This window comes from Equus asinus, chromosome 11 (assembly GCF_041296235.1).
Source record: "Equus asinus isolate D_3611 breed Donkey chromosome 11, EquAss-T2T_v2, whole genome shotgun sequence".
Lineage (NCBI taxonomy): Eukaryota > Metazoa > Chordata > Mammalia > Perissodactyla > Equidae > Equus > Equus asinus.
Window position 1 is genome coordinate 16,285,673 of NC_091800.1, and position 20,027 is coordinate 16,305,699.

The 20,027-nt window shown below is 32.3% G+C and overlaps 1 protein-coding gene across 9 annotated transcripts in view; it reads left to right on the plus strand.

The window, feature by feature from the left end:
* The window catches only part of NBEA (neurobeachin), a 680,233-nt gene that overhangs the window by 139,363 nt on the left and 520,843 nt on the right, over positions 1-20,027 (plus strand). For 8 of the 9 annotated variants that reach the window (XM_070520525.1, XM_070520517.1, XM_070520519.1 and 5 more), the window contains 3 exons: positions 6,754-6,862; positions 17,086-17,238; positions 19,131-19,299. In XM_070520525.1, coding sequence (XP_070376626.1) covers positions 6,754-6,862; positions 17,086-17,238; positions 19,131-19,299 — 431 coding nt within the window. Of the gene's footprint in view, positions 1-4,428; positions 4,535-6,753; positions 6,863-17,085; positions 17,239-19,130; positions 19,300-20,027 lie in introns of all 9 variants that reach the window. The other variant, XM_070520526.1, reaches the window with a different exon arrangement.

The following is a 20,027-nucleotide window of genomic DNA, read 5'->3' on the forward strand; positions in this document are numbered from 1 at the left end:
ATGGATTTGGAGGGATTATACTTCCCTGGCTTGAAGACTTACTGTAATGCTATAATAATGAAGACAGTGTAGTACTAGCAAAGTCATAGACACATATATCAGTGGGACAGAATAGAGTACAGAAATACCTCACACCAATATGGACAGTTGACTTTTGACAAAGGTGCAAAAGCAATCTAAGGGAGGAAGGATAGTTTTATGCCAAAAAATAAGCCTCAACCTAAACCTCACACCTTACATGAAAATTAACTAAAAAATTAGTTCTAAATGTAAAACATAAACCTGTAGAACTTTTAGGAGGAAACATAGGAGAAAATCTTTGTGACCTAGGCTAGGCAAAGTCATTTTAGACATGATACTGAAAGCATGGTGCATAAAAGAAAAAAATTGAGAAATTTGACTGATTCATCAAAGTTAAAACCTTTTACTATGCAAAAGATGCAATAAGAAAACATGCTACAAACTGGAGACAGGTAATAGAAAATCACTTATTTGACAAACGACTTATGGCAAGAATATATAAAAAATTCTTAAACCTCGGGGCTGGCCCCGTGGCCGAGTGGTTAAGTTCGCGCGCTCCGCTGCAGGCGGCCCAGTGTTTCGTTGGTTCGAATCCTGGGCGCGGACATGACACTGCTCATCAAACCACGCTGAGGCAGCGTCCCACATGCCACAACTAGAAGGACCCACAACGAATAATATACAACTATGTACCGGGGGGCTCTGGGGAGAAAAAGGAAAAAAATAAAATCTTTAAAAAAAAAAAATCTTAAACCTCAATAGTAAGAAAACATAAAACCCACTATTAAAAAAGTGGGCAAAAGACTGAAGTAAAAGAGGATGTAAAGATGTCAAAATAGCACATGAAAAGATGTTCAACGTCATTAACTGACAGGGAAATGTTAGTTAAAACCACTATGAGATACCAGTACACACCTAGTGGAATGGCCAAAATAAGAAGTACTTATGGTGCCAAGTGTTGGCAAGGATGAGGAGCACCTGGAACCTGTTACTGGCGGGATTGCCAAGTGGTATTGCCACTCTGGCAGTTTGGAAGTTTATTATAAAGTTAAACGTACACTTGCCATGTAATTCAGTCTTTCTATTCCTAGGTTTGTATTTGTGAGAAATGAATGAAAACTGTGTTTACACAAAAAGCTTTCTGTGAATGTTTATAGTAATCTTATTCATAATCACAATAAACTAGATACAACTCAAATGTACACAAACTGTGGTAATCCATTCACACAATGGAATGCTGTTCAGTAAGTAAATAGAATAAATTCTTGATATATGCAGCTGCTTGCATGCATCTCAAAGGCAATATGTTGAGGTCAAGAAGGACATACTCAGAAGATTACATACTATATGATTGCATTTATATGACATTCTTGAAAACTTGAGACTAAATGATAGATAAGAGATAACTAGTTACCCAAGGTTTTGGGTTTTGGGAGGATGTGCCCGTAAAGGTGTAAAGGGATAGGATAAATGAGGTTTATTTGGTGTGATGGATGGAACTGGTCTGTATCCTGATTGTAGTGGGCTTATACAATCTATATATCTGTTAACATTCTCAGAATTGTATACACGCATACAAAAGAAAAGAAGAAAGAGAAAGAAGTCAGTTTTACTGCTTGATCATTTAAAAAACAAAATTAATAATAAAAAGAATAGAAAATTCCTGGACATATCTAAAGCCTAAGTATCAATTATTTTAGCTTTCTGTGTCATCAGCTGTTTTAGTATTTATTTTCTTCATTTGCTAATTTCAGCACTTTTAGGGTGTATTTTTAATCCTGCTTCTGTTATGTAGGCTGGGGCCTGAAAGTGGTTAACACCATGAAGGACTGCTCATTGGGCCTCCTGGCTGTGGCGTGTTTTGACCTTGCAGGGCATTAGAATATGCATATACAGTTAAGATCATCTATGTATCGTAATTACCTGTCTCCAGTTTTTCCTTGAAATTTTGAACTTCTTAGGTATTAGGAATTTATATCATTAAATTTCTAAAGTATTCCTGTATCCATGGATTATACATACATGATTAGTCTAGTGGTGCCTGCTACATGTAACATGTCCAGGAAGTTTTCATAAAGGGATTAGGACATTTAGAGCACTGTAAGTGGTCATTTATTGGTTGAAGTTAAATTGCAAGCTCTTAAGTGTTGCGTTATTTCCTTTACATTGGAACCTTTTTAGTAAATATCTATTGGCTATTTATAGTTATTAGTGGAGGTTATCAAAAAGCTGTTTTGTCTCGAACTATGTAAATACTGGTAGATACTGTATACATATACTAGTATATATAACTATGTCATAAAAGGTTTAGAATTAATTCCTTTACATGTATAAATTTTTAAATTTTGTTTCCATCATAAGACAAATTTTGATGTATTTCAATCACAATTTTGTAAATTTTCATTTTATTTTTGGCTGTACGGTATTTTGTTAGAAATAAAATATTCTGATGAAACATAAAATCAGAATCTGTTACTAGATGAAGGAAGGTATAAAATGTGTGATAGCCTGACTAACTTTTAATAGGGCTTCTAAAGAATGTTCTTAAATAGCAGCAAGAATGATAGCAATTCAGTTTTTAAGGCTGCCTGTGTCCTTATCAGGCTGAAAGAAAAGCTAGAAATTACTGAGGAGAGATTTGATGGCTAAGGGCAGGCTTAATGATTTCATGTGCTACCCAGTGTATTCCATCTGTCTTTACATTTTACTGTGCTGCATTTCACTGTTTTCCTTATTTGACTGCAGAAAAATGTATTTTACTTATTTCAGCATGTAACTCCACTTGATGTCTGAACTGATGAATGTGACAGTTTGTGTATCAGGATTCATTGCCTCTGTAGGCAGGTAGGCAGTGGTCTTTTGAGATAGCATCCTCAGGAATGCATTGACTGAAAGTGACTGTTAAATGTACCTGGAGTTAGAAGCTTCTGGGTTAGACCTTTCTAATTTTGAACTGTGAAGGAATTTAACTCTTCTAACTTACTGTGAAATTTTTTTGTGTCACTGGAAATTAATTTGTTGAGTGTGAAATTTCTTGTGTATGGACTTGAGTTGAGTTCTTTTACAGTTTTATTCCTGCTATGATGACTTATCTTGGAAGAGTTTTGTAGTGAAAGAAATAGCAGAGAAACTATGGTATTAGACATTTTATCAATGTATCGTAATATTAAGTTAGGCCAACGAAGAGATGAAACATTATGAAAAACTCAAAAAATTTTCTCCCCCTCTTGGTACCTTAAGTCTTATTTGAACTTAATCTACTTCTCTATTTTTCTGACAATTACTTTGCCTGTAGTGTTTCTCAATAGATTGAAAACATCCTTTTAAAAGGTTAGGAAGTGTTGAATTCAGGGGGAATCTTTAATTTTTAGCTTATCCATTCCCTTCCTCATACTATATTTAAACAGTCTACCTAGCTGAGGTACTTTGCTTGTTTCAGTACAAAGCATATTGAAAAGCCAATTTTCTATGTTCTAAGAACTGCCTTCGAACTGAACATAAGTTATATATTCAATCTGAGTCATTCCAGTTATAAATTATTTTTATTTTTATGAAATATTTCATCTTTAATAAAATACATCAAAGATAAAACTTTTGGGATGATTTTACATGAGTTATCTATATTAGTTATTTTTAAGAAATAAAGAGTGGACAAATTGAAATGGTTAAGGTATTAAAATCAAGTCAAAATCTATATTTATATAAATTTTAATGGAACCTAAATGTAGTACATATTTTTTCATTAGAAACAAAATTAGTCGTGTTCATACATAGTTATTAAATATTCTCAAGTATTTGTGGGCCAAGACTGTTGTGGTATTCTTTAATAATATGGACAAGAGAGCTCTGGAGAGATAATAAATATGCTAAGTTGTTAGGAGTATTATTATACTATTTCCTCTATTTTTCCTAAGGTCCAGCCCTTTATAAGTATAATATTTGAAATAAATATTAATTCCTAATTTAATTGAAATATTAAGAGTTGGAAGATGGTAATTATTTTTAAGAAATAACCCTATAGATTATTACTGTCATTTTCCTTAAAAGGAGACAGGATTAAAATCCCTCAACCATTCCTGAAGTAGAATTGCTACCCACAGAATATGATATGTTGTAGTACTGTCTATTGAAAAGTTTAGCAATTTTACTGTGTGAGATAAAAATCAGTACTCCTTTTGCCACCAAGTAAAATATTCCTGTGAAAATCTCTTTCTAGGTATTGCTATACTTTTCAAGAGAATGTTCTATGTTGTGTATACTAGTTCTGGCTGACACAGATACTTGCCTTTTGGTTTATCCTGTGTATTTAGATCCTCTACAGATGAACTGATGTGTCTAGACAGGAAGTGGTACGTAGGAGATATAGGAATGGGCTGAAGTATCCTTTATATTTGCCTTTGTATCTAGGGGAGTTGGAAATAGGCAAGAATGGAGAGAAATTTTGTATGGCAGTACACAGAATTTTGCAAGTTTATTGTGAGCCCTGCAGCAATCCGATGCATTTTAGTTACTGGTAAGTTTGTTAAATTATGTTTGAAAATGTACCTCTTCGAAGATGGCCATCTATTTACTATTACATCTACCATGTCAAATATACCTATTTTAAAGATTTTTTGAAAAGATGTGGTATTGCTATTGTATTGGGTTTTAGGTATAAATTAAAAATACTTTTGTTAGTGAATGCATTTGACTTTTCACTTGTCATAGTTAAAATTGAAGTGAAATTAACATTATATGGATAGCATAGTCATGTGTTAAGATTTTAGAATAATAAAATTAATATTTCTGATTTTGTAATGCAACTCCCACTGTATTTAGAAGTCTGAGTTAATTCATTAGATGTTTGAGAAAGAGTAGCACTTCTGACATAAAAGAGTAAGAAAATCCTTGGCATCCTTGTAATTTATATGGTTCCACATAGGAGGGTGATGTATTATAAGAAATACTTTTTTGCATTTTTTCATGGACCATGGGGACCATAGTGTGAGGCATTTCTAGTCTTTCTTTTTGGCAGTGCTGATGTTTAGGAATCCTGGTCATCTTTCCACCTAAATCGTTAACTCTGGTGTAGGTAAGAATTCTACGAACAGATTAGGAAACTGTGTAACCTCTGTGTAGTAGTTTTCTTATTCTTTTCAAACGTTTAGGCAGAAGTATTATGTGTAATAGTGCTTAAGCAGTTATCTATGAAGTGGCTTTGACTATTGATACAATTTAAAATGGACTAGGTTGCTTAATAGATGTTCTTCTCTACAGAAACATTAAAAAAATCCCAAGGGACTTTTTGGTAGTTGTGTTTTTCTTGTAAAGATTTATCTTTGACTTTAGGACAAAGTGAAAGAATGTCATTGATTTGTAATACTAGTTCACTTTTTTTTTTTGTGGTTTAAAGATATAGCACCAGTTAATGTAATTGAATTTTAATTTCCTGTAATGAAATAGTTTATTTCCAGATGTGGTATATTTTTTATAGCTGATATCATGTAATCCATTAAAGTATCAATTTTTATAATAATAATAGTTTTGCTATTAATTCTTTTTATGAGAATATTTCTGATTTGAACAAGAATAGCCACATTATCAAAGAAACACGTTGTCAATCCTATTCTAACCAGAAGAGCTAGAATAACTTCAGAGAATAGAATAACTTTACATTGATTTGGGCCTTAATAATTTTCAAGTTTTCCTCATTACCAAATTTTCTTAATTTCTTGTAAGAATGAGTACTTGTGCATTTAAAATATATTTAAAATTTGTGGTTTTACTCTTTCTTGTGAATATGAATAGGCAAGGTAGGGTACATTATAAAGCAATGTTAATAGATATTGTTTTAACTGCTGCTGAAGTCTCGCTTAAAGTCATTTATTAAACTGCAGTAAGCATATCCAATGAAGGAATATATATATTCGGAATGGTGTCATGTATCAATTGCTATTGGTTGAAAATTGTTCTGTGTAACTTTGTGAAGTAATATATTATGAAAGCTTAATTCAATGCAATCATTTATTTTTCTTTTGTTTCTTCTTTCATTCAACATACATGTCAAGTGCTTTATCTTTGTCTGGCACATATCTTTGCGTGCTTTTAGGTGTTTGTGTATACATTATGTAATTAATTGCCACTTTTCATTTCAATATTACATAAATCATTTATTTTCTCTGCTCTCATGAACTTTCCTGAAGGCATATTTAGACATAAGTAACATGTTGCATATTTCTCTGGATATTTAAAAAAATATATAAATTGTTTCTGAAAAATAGTAGTCTAAATGAAAAGTTTATTTAAAAAATAGGTGTGTTCTTCCAAAGCAATATTGTGTATATATTTAAAATACTGTAAGGTAGCATGTTCTTCAAAAGAATGTTATGATAAACTCTTTATTATGGGGAAGTGAAGTATTTCTGGGTGTGTTTCTCATGTTAGATTTACTTGAAGCAGGGAATATATATGTGTATAAATAAACTTTGATGTTTTGCCTTGGGAATATCAAAAAACTACACAGTTATGTTTTGAGATGATATTTTATTTGGAAGAGATAAAACTAGTTTTCCTATGCTTTGGGAAAATACATTCTTGCTTAATATAAGGTATAACAGTCATTGTCAGCAAAACAGAAATTAGATTTGAATATGGTAGTTATCTTTTGGCATAATGAAGTACTGAAGTGGAACGCTGTGTTTGTAATCAACATTTGATGATTACATAATGCAATTATCTGTACTTTACATGCAGTGCTACTCTTTTGGCATTCCTGGTTGAACTACTTAAAAGTTCAGTAGCCATGCAAGAGCAGATGCTGGGTGGAAAAGGCTTCTTAGTCATTGGCTACTTACTTGAAAAGGTAAGTGGTATGTATTGATGGTTTTATTATGTAGCCTTCACAGATGGACAACTGACAATCACTAATTTTATTTTTTCTGTGCTTTCCCTTTCCATTGACTGTGTGTAGACTGTGTTGTTGGCTAATTCACAAACATTTTTGTATTATGCAGTTAGGCATAAGTGTAGATAGTGAACTGAATTGGGTGTTAGAAATCTATATAATTAAGAAATTTTGAATGAAAATGGAAACTAAAGGAAAATTCTTTCATCTACTTTTATTCAAAGTTACAGGTCTTTTAATTCTTTTTACTCATTGTTTCTTTGCTATCTTTACATTCAAACTAAATTTCTTAGAAATTTTATCAGTAGTAATTTAAATGGATTTACTTTTTTGTTTTTGTTTTCTGTTTTAATTATGAGGTAAAAAATCTCCTATTTTGTAGCAGCAGAAACATTATTTTGTGCTTTGTCCCTGTTTTTAATGTATTTGAATATTTAAAGTATTTTTCTCTAATCAATACATGGTATAAACAATACAAACTGGATGGTTTAATTTTTCCCAGTTTGTGTCATTTAGTCCTGGTTTTGCTTTAGTCACAGCTGTACTATTATGGTAATCAGTGCTGAATTTCTGAGTATGGTCCCGCAAGAGTTTGATTGTATCATATGATTTCCTTTAAAAATTAAAATGAGATTTCATGAATAAAAGTTTTTTTCTCTGAAGAAATATCTATAATCCTCATTAGCTCTCTCAAATCTGTTCTTAGCATTTAACTCTGTAACATCAGCTGTTCTGTAAATGGAACTATTTAAGAAATAATAGAGGCAAGACCTCGACTAGGAGCAATAAACTTATTTCTCCCTTGGGAAATAAAATTGAGAAGACTTATAACCTTACCTGTCCTTTCTTTGAAACACTCTTTCTTGAAGGATTGGTAATCAAGGAGACAGATTATTAAGTAGACCTATCATTGGCAGCATTTCTTTATTGAGATAATTTTTTGAGTAACATTATTAAGATGTTCATTAAGACTATTTGGTTTATGTTTTTAATCATGGAGAACTATTTTTCCATATGTATAGTGTTAAGGATTATTTAGAAGATTTGTGTTAAATTAAATTGTACATGAATTAGATACCATGAAATGCCTTTGTAACATTACTATACATGACAAGATCACTATCAGGAACTACCCCTTGAATATACTTTTCATCTGTTGATTGAGATTTTAATCACATTTTTCTAAAGTGACTATTCTTTTACACTTAAAACTTAGCTTAAAATTAGAAATATTGTGAAAAGACTTCAAGTCAAATAAAAGGCATATTGTTTTTCCTATTTCTCAGAATTAATACCCTTAAAATTGTACTGTCAATTTAGTGAGTATGAAATATTATCTCATTATGGCTTTAATTTCCATTTTTTAAAGATTTTGAATAAGTTTGGACATATTTTCATATATGTTTATTGGAGATCCATTTTTTCTCTTCTTTGAAGTACTTGTTCATATCCTTTGCCATTTTGTATATTCTAGATATTTCATATAAGTGGAATCATAGAATCTTTTCCTTTTGTATCTAGCTTATTTCACTTAGCATAATGTTTAGAAGATTCATCCATGTCGTAGCATGTGTCAGATCTTCATTCCGTTTTTGTGGCTGAATAATATTCCATTATAAGCATACGACATTTATTTATTCATCTGTCAGTAAACATTTGTGTTGTTTTCATCTTTTGGCTATTATTAATAATGCTGCTATGAATGTTCATGTGCAAGTTTTTATGTGCACATATGTTTTTGATTCTCTTGGGTAGATACCTATGAATTGATTTGCTGAGTCCTATAGGAATTCTATGTTAACCATTTGAGAAAATGCTAGACTGTTTTCCAAAGTGGCTCTACCATTTTATATCCCCATCAGCAGTGTATGAGGTTTCCAGTTTTTTCCCATCCTTGCCAACAGTTGTTATTGTCTGTCTTTTTTATTCTAGCCATCCTAGTGGTTATGAAATGGCATGTCATTTTTTATTTGCATTTCTGTGATGTCTTATGATGCTGAGCATCTTTTCATGTGCTTTTTGGCTATTTGTATATTTTCTTTGGAGAAATGTCTGTTCAGAACTTTTGCCTATTTAAAAAAAATGGGATATTTGTCATTTTGTCATTGAGTTGTATGAGTTTTTAATTCTATATATTAGTTCTTTATTAGATATGTGATTTGCAAAGATAGTCTTCCATTCTGTGGATCACATTATGTTTTAACTTGCATTTCCCTCATGACAATTTAAGTTGACCATTTTCATGCCTTTAATTCTCCTTTTGGTTATCCTCTTTTGTTAAATACCTATTCAGAGTGTTTGCCCTTTATTATTTGGGTTGTCTCTGTCATTTTCTTACTGATTTGTGGAAATTCTGTATATATCCTGAATATAAGTCCTCTCTTGGATGTGTATCGCAAATATCTCTTCCTTTGTGGCTTGCCTTTTCACTCTATTAATGGTGTTTTTTGGTGAATAGAAGTCCTTAATTTTAATATAGGTTAAATTTTCAGTTTCTTTTATAATTTGCCCGTTTTGAATCCTATGTATCCAAAAGCCATGAGACTATTCTGTTTTCTTCTGAAATTTTTTTTTCACTTTTCACACTTAGATTTATAACCCATCTGGAATTGAATTTTGTGTATGGTGTGAGATACAAGGTTATATGTAAGATATAAGGGTTTTCTTTTCTGTATATGTATCTAGCTGGCGCAGTACCATTTATTGAAAAGATGGTTTTCTACTTCATTGCAGTGTAATCTTTGCCTCAAATCTGGTGACCATATTTAAATGGGATCACTTAGAGAATCTTATCTATTGTGGGTTTTTTTTTTCTACCTTTGAGGCAGTGTAACACTATCTTAATTTGTGTAGCTTTTTAGTACATCTTGATATCTCATAGTGTGTTATCTAGCTTCATTGTTCTTTAAGATTGCCTTGGCTATTCTTGGGTCTTTGTATTAACATATATATCAGCATTTCAATTTCCACTAAAAAATGCTAGGATTTTCATTTTATTATATTGACATCTTTACATCTGGTACATAGAAATATTATTGGTCTTTATATTGACCTTTTGTATACCAATCTTGCTATTCCTCTATTAATTCTAGTAGTTTGTAGATTTTTAAAAAAATTTTCTTTGTAGAAGATCATACTGTCTGAGAATGACAATGTTTTTTCCTAATATTTATTTAAAAATTTTTTTCCTTGTCTTATTGCACTAACACTTCTAGTATAGAGTCAAGCAGAAGTTATAATAGTGGCCATCCCTATTTTATTCCAGATCTCATGGGCAAAGCTTTCGATAATTAGCCACTGTGTATGATATGTGCTGTAGATTACTTTTTGTAGATTTTTATTTATTTTTATTTATTTATTTATTTTTAAAGTTTGGCAGCTGAGCTAACAACTGTTGCCAATCTTTTTTTTTTTCTTTCTGCTTTTTCTCCCCAAATCCCTCCAGTATATAGTTGTAGATATTTTAGTTGTGGGTCCTTCTAGTTTTAGTATGTGGGACGCCGCCTCAACGTGGCCTGAGTGGTGCCATCTCCGTGCCCAGGATCCGAACCGGCAAAACCCTGGGCGGCGGCAGTGGAGCACGCAAACTTAACCACTTGGCCACGGGGCCGGCCCCTAGGTTTTTAAATGAAATTAAGAAACTGTATTTCAAGTTTGCTAAGAGTTTTCTTTATCATAAACGGGTGCTGAATTTTATCAAATGCTCTTTCTGCATTATTTGAAATAATTATGATGTCTCTACACTTTTTCTTAGTGAATTACATTAATTGATTTTCAAATGTTAAATCATTCTTATAGTCCTGGAATTCTGTGTAGTCTTAGATCCATCCCCATTCCAGTCTGGCTTTCATCCTTATACTTCTTTTAAAATGGCTCATGTCAGTAGCACCAATAGCCTTTGTACTCTTAAATCTTGTGGTTCTCAGTCTTCATCTTATTTGACCTGTTAACAACATTTCAGTTTAACCTTCTTTCCTTCCTGAAGTGCTTTCTTCAATTGTATTTTGTGACAGCATTCTTTCTTTGTTTTCTTCCTACTTCCTTGGCCTCCTTTTATTCTCTGCTGGTAGTTCCTCCTCTTCTTTCTGAATTCTAAAGACTGGTATCCTAATGCTTAATTCTGGAAATCTTTCCCTTTTCTGTTTACACTTTATTCTAATTGAGCTTACCATTCCCTTAGCTTTCATTATCCTGTAAATACTAGTTGTTCTCAAATGCATGTCTCCAACCACAACCTCTTCTTTGAACTTCAATCTCCCATATTCAGCTCCACTTGGATGTCTAATAAGCTTCATAAACCTACATTATCCAAATTGTTACTTTTTATTTTTTTTCTCAGATCTTTCACCCCTCAGTCTTCTCTATCTTATTTAAAAGCATTACCATTCAACAAGTAGTTCATAACAAAAATGTTAATACTTTTTGACTCTTCTTTTTCACGCCCTAAATCTATAGTCTCAGCAAATTATGTTGTCTTAGTATCAAACTGTATTCAGAATCAGTGACTACTTCCTACTTCCTACTCTACTCCTTTCTATGTCCATTGATATCATCTTAGTTCAAACCCTTGGTCGTCTTTCACCATTGGTTACCCATAGTCTGTTTTTCACTTGCAGTCAGACTAGTCCTCCTAAAATGTGCCAGATCCAACTACCCTATCCTTCTCAGAGTAAATTCACAAGTCCCTTATCTCTGACATCATCTCTTACCATTCTCCTGCTTACTTTTGCTGTTGCAGCCACACTGGCCATACAGAGGCCTTTTTGCCCTTCCCTTAAAAACTAAAATGGTAAGCATGAGCTCATCTCAGAACTTTTGCATTTTCTTTTCACATTGCTTCAATCATTCTTTCTGTTGATATCCACATGGCTTGATTCTACACTTCATTCAGGGTTTTGCTTATGACACCTTAGAAGTCTTCTCTGATCCCTCTAAGTAGAATAGTAGCTCTTCCTTAATCATCACTGACTGTCTCCCTACTCTGCTAATTTTTTACAGCACCATCCTGACATTTTTTTCACTTGTTTATTTTCTGCCTCCTTTCACTAGAATGTAGGCTTCAGCCTCATGAAAGCAGGGACAGTATCTTTTTTTTTCTCACCTTACTGCTGTATCTTCAAGATGTATCTGCACCTAAGAGAATGCCTGTCTCAATAAATATTTGTTGAACCGAATAAACGAAAAGCACTTGTATGCTTGTCTGATTACCTAAAAGGAATACCTGTTTCAGCTTTCTCAGTTGAATGTTCACAGTGTTTTATTTTTAAACAGTTAGCTGCCAGGTGAGTAGCATAAATAATAACGGTTCCATTTCTATTTTATCATCAACTAATAACAAGTTAATGATTGTCTCTCAGCTCTATCTTCTTATCTTAGGTGTAAGTTAGTTATCACAGAAGGTAGTCTAATGAGAGGCCTTCTTATTTATCACATTGAGACTGTTTCATGAAAAACTTTTAAGGTATTTTTGTTTTGTTTTATTTTGCCAAAATATGAGTTTGAACAGAACTTAGAGGTTATCTGATGTATTCAATATTTTTGGTTATGGTTAATAAAAAATTTGGTTCAAAGTAACTTCAACATTGAAGAAATATGCTTTCTAATGTGACTGGAAGTCTAGCGTTAGGTTGCTTACAGTCATAGTCCTGGCAGGAAACCCGTGTCACACTCAACTCAGTTAATGAGAAGAGTTTAATACGAGGATCTTTAAAAAGTTGTGTGCGTTGTTAAGGGAAGTCAGCAAGGTTTGAAGAGATGAGAAGAGCGAACATTTAGCATAATTCAAAGAGTAAGTTATTGTAGTATAGGAGAATTGTACCTGCCTAGATTGTGGTTTTCAATGAAGGAATATAGGATATTGTCTGGAAGGGATTAAGCCAGGGAAATAAATAACCCAACTTCATTTTCTTCCTGTCCTCTAATTTTCTGCTGGTGTTTCCAACTAGTCAACTCAACTGGAAGTCAGTAGGTGAGGGAGCCTCCCAAGGCAGCATAGAAATAGGATGGAATATTGGAGAGTGGATTGGTACAGCTCGCAAAACATATCCAGTAAGTGTGGGTTCAGAGTTGGGTTGAGTAACAATTATATCATCAAAGACCCAGGTTTTTCCTGTATCTTTACTTTGCCACCTACAGTGGTGATTTACTCTATAGCTGCTCTCCTTTGTGGCCGTAAGAAGGTTGCCAGGTGGACTTGGTGCTATAGGCCTTTATGTCTGAGTGGAGAGAAAGAGAGTTCCTTTCTCCTAATTACTGAACAAGATCCTTCCCTCCAATTTGATTGATCAGCTTAGGTCCTGTTTACTTTGAACCAATAGTTGCCATGAAAATTTTGATGTGGTGTCTCTGAGCTAATCATTTTCTGTCCCTGCCCCCACCCAAACAACTCCAACACACAAGTGATTCATACTGGATTAGACTATTTGGAGCTCAATCTTGGTGTCCTGAGAGGAGTGGAATGAAATGGATATTGAAGATCAACTACTTTATGATGTACTAATTAAAATAATATTTCACAATTTACTTAATACATAATGCATATGCTATATCTATAGAATGGTTTCTGCAATAAAAATGAACATTTCTGGCAATCCATTCCATTTTGGGCTACTTTAAATGTGGGAAAGACTTCTTTTTACTGAGTAGTATAAATTTTTTTACTTATAACATCCATTTCTCCTATTTGGTTTAGTTACTTCTGGATTAGATGTTATAATATAATTGTTTTTTCTAGCTTCTCAGATTCTACTTCCAAATACATTTAGTCACATCTCATATAGTACTTCATACAAATTATGTATTCAGTCACCACGCAAAAGTAATGTCATATAGTTTAAATTCCAGAGCTTGTATTTTATAGATTTATAGCTATAAACTATCAAGTATAAATCTCTTTTTAAAATAATTTCACTTGAGAAAATGAAAGCAAATATCAAAATAAAAAAATATTGTAAAGCGATCAAAGTAAACATATTAAAACAGAATTAGATCTCTTCTTTCATCCTCTCCTAATCTGTGTTTCGTCTGATCTGTTCTATTCTTTCTCTGTTCTTGAATTTGATATGAATTCAGTTAAACATTTACTGAGGAATTATGGCGGGCGCCAGACAGATAAAAGATGAATGACAGTATCCTTTTTTATATCAGGAAAGAAAGATATGTGAAGAACTAACAGTAATACAAGGCGGAAAGAATAAGTACTACTTATAGGTAAAGGTAACATGCTATTCAAGAGACATTCATTTTATGCCTAGTAGAATTTTGAGTGGGCCAATTAAAAAACACAGTTTCAGAAAAGTATTTCCTAAAGATCAGCTTTAGAATTAAAAACTAATACCCGGCAGCATTAACTGCTATGAAAAAACAACTGACACGTTTTTTTTTAGTACCATGGAAGGCTTCATGTGATACTTATAGCATGTATTTTAATAACATGGAGCAAGTTAAAAACTTGTTTTCCAACTTACTTCCTCAATTGAATATATTCATAATGGTCAATTTGGTTTTATATCACTTTAGTGTTCTTTATAAACAAATGCCAATTTTTATAGGATAAAATCTGATCTCTGAGAATTTTTGTTTAAGAATAGGATCTGACTTCCATTTCAGAGATTTAGGCATAAAAGTAGAATGTATCAGATAATCTTTTTAAAATCAGTATTACTGAATAAAAATAGAATGTATGAGATAAGCTATGTAAAATTATATTTAGTGAAGAAGTTGGCTGAAACTTTAAATAACCATGATCTCTTATTTTAATTTTATTCTCCGTCCATGAATAAAATATTTTAGATTTAAGAATATTGTCTTCTTTTTATTAAAGTTCTTTAAAATGAGTACTCAATCTTTGCTTTATTTTTTACTGAAATATTCATTTGTTTTTGTCCCCTTCCCCACCCTTTAATAACAGCTGTTTGTTAAGACCATTTCCTTCATCTTCTTGTAAAATTTTCATGTGAAGTGATGGTGTAAGGCTTGGTTTGAATTTTGGAGGACTGTTGGTTATGTGTAGTCAAAGCATTGGTGTTTTGTGAAATGCACAAACCTACTAATTAAATGCCACCTTCTCAGTGAAACCTTCTCTTGACCACCCTTCTCCAAATTTTCTATCCACTCCATGCTTTTTCATGCACTTATTAACATTTAACATGACATGTTTTACCTTTTTAATTTTATTTATTGTATCTCCCTGCCTTCTCCTCCCCCTTTAGAATGTAAATTCTATTAGGAAAGGACTTTTTTGAGTTTTGTTAACTGCTCTTTCCACAGTGCCAAGGAGAATGCCTGGCAAATAGTAAGTATTCAACATACTTTTTTCTTGAATGACTAAATGAAAAGTATTGAGCTCTACTGTTAAGGAAAATGTAAAGAAAATGGATGCAAGGGTTTTACAACTGGAGAAAGTATGATAGAGAAAGCAGGTAAAGCAAACTGGTGTTGTGGAGGTGAAATTGGCCCAAAGAAATACTTTGTTTGGTTCAGTGAAAAGTTTTTTAGTTTTGAATTTTATTTCCTTTAGGTACCTTGAGTAGTCTTCACTACTCTTTATGGTCGCCTACTCTAATTCGTACATTGTTGTTAACTACTTGGATATTGTAATCATTTGAGTTTGTGACCCCTTATGTAGAAGTATGAAAATGTGTGGCATGGTTAGGTCAGATGTATTGAGTGGGCCTTATTATGAGCATGATGAATGTAAGTGAATCATGTAGGAAGTAAAATTGGTAAGACACTTTAGTCCCTTTTAGACCTTAATCATCCTATTCTGATATTTTAGACTTCAATCGGTGGGTACTGGAGATTAAGGTGCCATATGACCTATGCTTGAGGGTTGAGTGATAGGTGATTCTTTACTCTAGGGAGGATGGTGATACTACAAAAAGAATCACTAGATGAGGAAGAAAGGATTTGTGTAGGAAGATGTATTTTTTGACATTTGAGTTTGAATTATTACCTTTTATGAACAGCATTTCCTCTATAATATTTTCATCTGAAATTATACTCTAGGGTAGCAGTGTCCAATTAAAATACAATGCAAGCCTTATATGCTATTTAAAATTTTCTAGTAAAAAGGAGTAGGTGAAATTAATCTTAATAGTGTATTTTATTTAAACTAGTATATCCAAAATATTATCAGTTCAACATATACTCAATTAAAAAAAGGAATAGATATTTTGCATTATTTTTTCCATTCTAAACTTTGAAAATCCAGTGTGTGCATACTTACAGCACATATCACTTAGGACTGGCCACATTTCAGGGGCTCAGTAGCCACATATGGCTAGTGGCTGGCTACTGTATGGGAAGTGCGGCTTTAAGGTTTGGTGTGAATTTTGGAAGGTCTATCCTTTACCTAAATACCATTGGTAATAGGTTATGTATTGGTAATGGCAGTTGAAAATTCTTGATGGGAGTACTCAGAATAGGGATAATGTTATATGAAGCTGTGGAAGCATAAAATATCATCCAGGCAGAGAGTAATTCTGAAGAGAGTAATCTTCAGCTGTTTGCATTCTTTTAAGCAAAGAACACTAAGTAGTAATCTGAGGGTCATGAAAGCCACCTGAGGATAGTGTTTCCAGGAAAGTGAGATCTGCTTTTCAAATACTGTGGATAGGTCAGAAACGTTTATGCTAAGCAAAATATATTCCATTTGTCATTCTGCAACTCATTTTTGACTTTTTGAAAGAAAAGATGCAGCAGAATGGTAGCATCAATTTCTTTTCACTTTGGTTTGAAGCTAGTGAAAGCACTTCTTTTTCCGAACATCTTTGTATGTGTGTGTATTCTCATGACAGTAATTGTACTCCCTTTTAATTTTCTTTGTCTAAGGTCTCTTCTTGTTAGTAAATTACTACAAAACTGGAATGAAACCATTCTTATTCATAATTTATTTCTTCAGCTTTAGTTGAGAGTGGCATTATTTAGCCTGTTATTTATCTGCAGTTGTCCTGGAAAAGACTTTAGATAACAAACTGTTGATTAGAGAATTATCTTAAAATTCTAGGTTTCTAAATATAATTAAATTTTGAATAGCAGAGGAAATAATTAAAATATATTTTATATTTATGGTATTAGAGATAGCATATGAAAAATTCGTATGTACTTATTCTCAGTCAGTGATTTTACCATTTGCTAATCTGGATATTTTTAGCTCGAATTTCTGTTTCATTTTTCTTTAGTCATCACGAGTTCATATAACTAGAGCTGTCCTGGAGCAGTTTTTATCCTTTGCAAAGTACCTTGATGGATTATCTCATGGGGCACCTTTGCTGAAGCAGCTTTGTGATCACATTTTATTCAACCCAGCCATCTGGATACATACACCTGCAAAGGTATACATTTTTATTGTCATTTATTTTATTTCAATGTAATGTTATAGTTATTGAATCTAAACTATCTAGTAGAAAATATTTGGATTTCTCAGCTTATTTTATAGTCAGTCCAAAGAAGTTGTACTATGCAGTATCAGAAATCAAAATATTAAATATGTAAATATTGAAATAAACTATAGTTAAAAATGAAGCTGCCTTTTGGAGTGATGAGAAAGTTCTGGAACTAGATAATGGTAATGATTGTGGGAAAAAAGAAAAGTTGAAGCCCTACTTCTTACCCTTCACAAGGGTGAACCACACTTAGATTTGACTTAAATTTGAAAGGTGAAACTATAAAACTAACAGGAGAAATTGTTGAAGGATACCTTTGCAATTTGGGAATAGCCAAAAACTTCTTAAATAAGACCTTCAATACTTTTCTCCTTAGGGAGGAAAATTAATGTATTTGATGATATCAAAATTAAAGATTTTGTTAAATGGTCTTCATAGATAATGTTAATAAATAGATAATAAAGTAGGAGGTGCTTTTTACATTGTCAAAAATTATTGGGACAAGTGAGAAATGTTGAATATGAACCTTAAATTAGACACTAGTGTCATATAAATTTTATTGAGTGGGGGAATGGTATTATGATCTATGTAGGAGAATGTCCTTGTTCTTAGGAGGTTTATGCTGAAATACTTAGTGGTGAAGTGTCTGAATACCAGCAACTTACTTTCATACGTTTAACCAATATATTTATACATCTATAATATCAAAGAGAGAAATAAAGCAAATGTGGAAAACTATTAACAATTGGTACTTCTATTGTGATATTCATGTAATTTTTTGTTTGATATTTTTCAAAATAAAAATTTGGAGAAAAAGGCAGTAAAGTAACATTTACAATATACAAGGAACTCTTGAAAATCAACAATAAAAAGATAAAAAATATTAAGCTAAATGTAATAACTGCATTCTGAAGTCATTAGATGTGATTCATTCATTTCCAAGAGAGAAAATATGTAGACTGATAATTAAGACTAGGAGAAGAAAAAATAACAAGTAACCAGTTGTATCATGATAATTGTGATACTCATGACTGGTAAATTGCTTGTATTGTTTATATCATGATTTGTAAGTAACGTTTGTTTTCAAATAAATATATATGTAAGACATTTTTTTCTAGATGTCAAACTAAATTTTTATTATTTTAAATTCTTGAATTTAGTTCTGTTATAGGCTAGTGGAAATAAATAATGATGAATATTTTTCATGAATTTGAGCTGCCTTTTACAATTTTCCATCTTCCGCATAACTTTGATTAAATGATGTTTAAGTTCTAATTTTTATTATGGCTTATCATGTTAATTGTGCTAAACTCAAACCTGAAGTTTAAATAAGGTGTGTAAACTTGTCATCTCTATGCTTACATGGTTAGATTCTGATACTGTGGCAATAGATTAAAAAAATGTGAAATTACAAGAACTTTTCAGATGTATGACAACAATATATTTTTTTTCCAAATATGATATAGCTGACTGATATTAATTCTCTTCCTCTGAGCTGCTGAAATGTACTTTGATTATGGACTTTGGTTGATTTTTAAGTAATTTGATCTTCATATCAGAATCTTTCAATAGAATTATTGAATCATTTAAAATTATTTCATTGTTAATAGGTATTAGATAACCTTTATTAAAATAAATGTTATTAGAATGTCTTGATTGCAGGTTATTTTCCTTTTAAAATATGAATAATATTTAATAACTAGTTATTTTTAACCACAATAAATAGTCTTTTCTTGGCCTTTAATAATTTGCATTTAAATTAGAATAGAATGTGTATTTATGATATAAGCACTTGAGGCATTTTAAATTTATTTTAATGCTCTGTTAATATTTTGTGTTAGGTTCAGCTTTCCCTATACACTTACTTGTCTGCTGAGTTTATTGGAACTGCTACCATTTACACCACCATACGCAGAGTAGGAACAGTATTACAGCTAATGCACACATTAAAATATTACTACTGGGTCATTAATCCCGCTGACAGTAGTGGCATTACACCTAAGGGATTAGGTAAGTACAGCACTCCCACTATGTTACACTGTACTATGATTGTCCTATATACTGAGTACTATTATGGTGAACAGATGTGCGTGGTTATGAAATTATCACTGAACTATTGTCTTTCTTATATAGTATACCACTATATTGAGAAATTTTCTGGTAAGGGAGAAGTTTATAGCTTTGAAGCATTAAGTTATTTTTGGAATAAAGGGAGGTAGAAATAAATAATATTTTACCTTTTAGCCTCAATGCTTGTTGTGATTCAGCAAGATATATTCATAATATTCAAAACAGGTGAATGAGGGACTGTCCCTGTGGCATAGTGGTTAAGTTCACACACTCTGCTTCAGTGGCCTGAGTTCACCAGTTTGGATCCCTGGCACGAACGTATGGACCACTCATCCAGCCATGCTGTGGGAGGCGTCCCACATATAAAATAGAGGAAGATGGGCACAGGTGTCAGCTCAGGGCCAGTCTTCCCCCCCACCCCCGAAAAAAAAACCCACAGATGAATGACATTGGTCATGGCCTCTGTGTTTTATATAGTTGTTTTGAAATTGTCGCTTTTCTTAATTTTTTTACCCAGAACTTCACCATTTATTCCAAGTGTAGTAGAAACTAATTTAATTCTTCACTGCATTATGTTTTAAAAATATTGCCAATTTTCCTAATTATATAAAAATACATACTCAGAAAATAATAGAAGAAAAAAGTTATTCATAACCCAAATCCAAGGA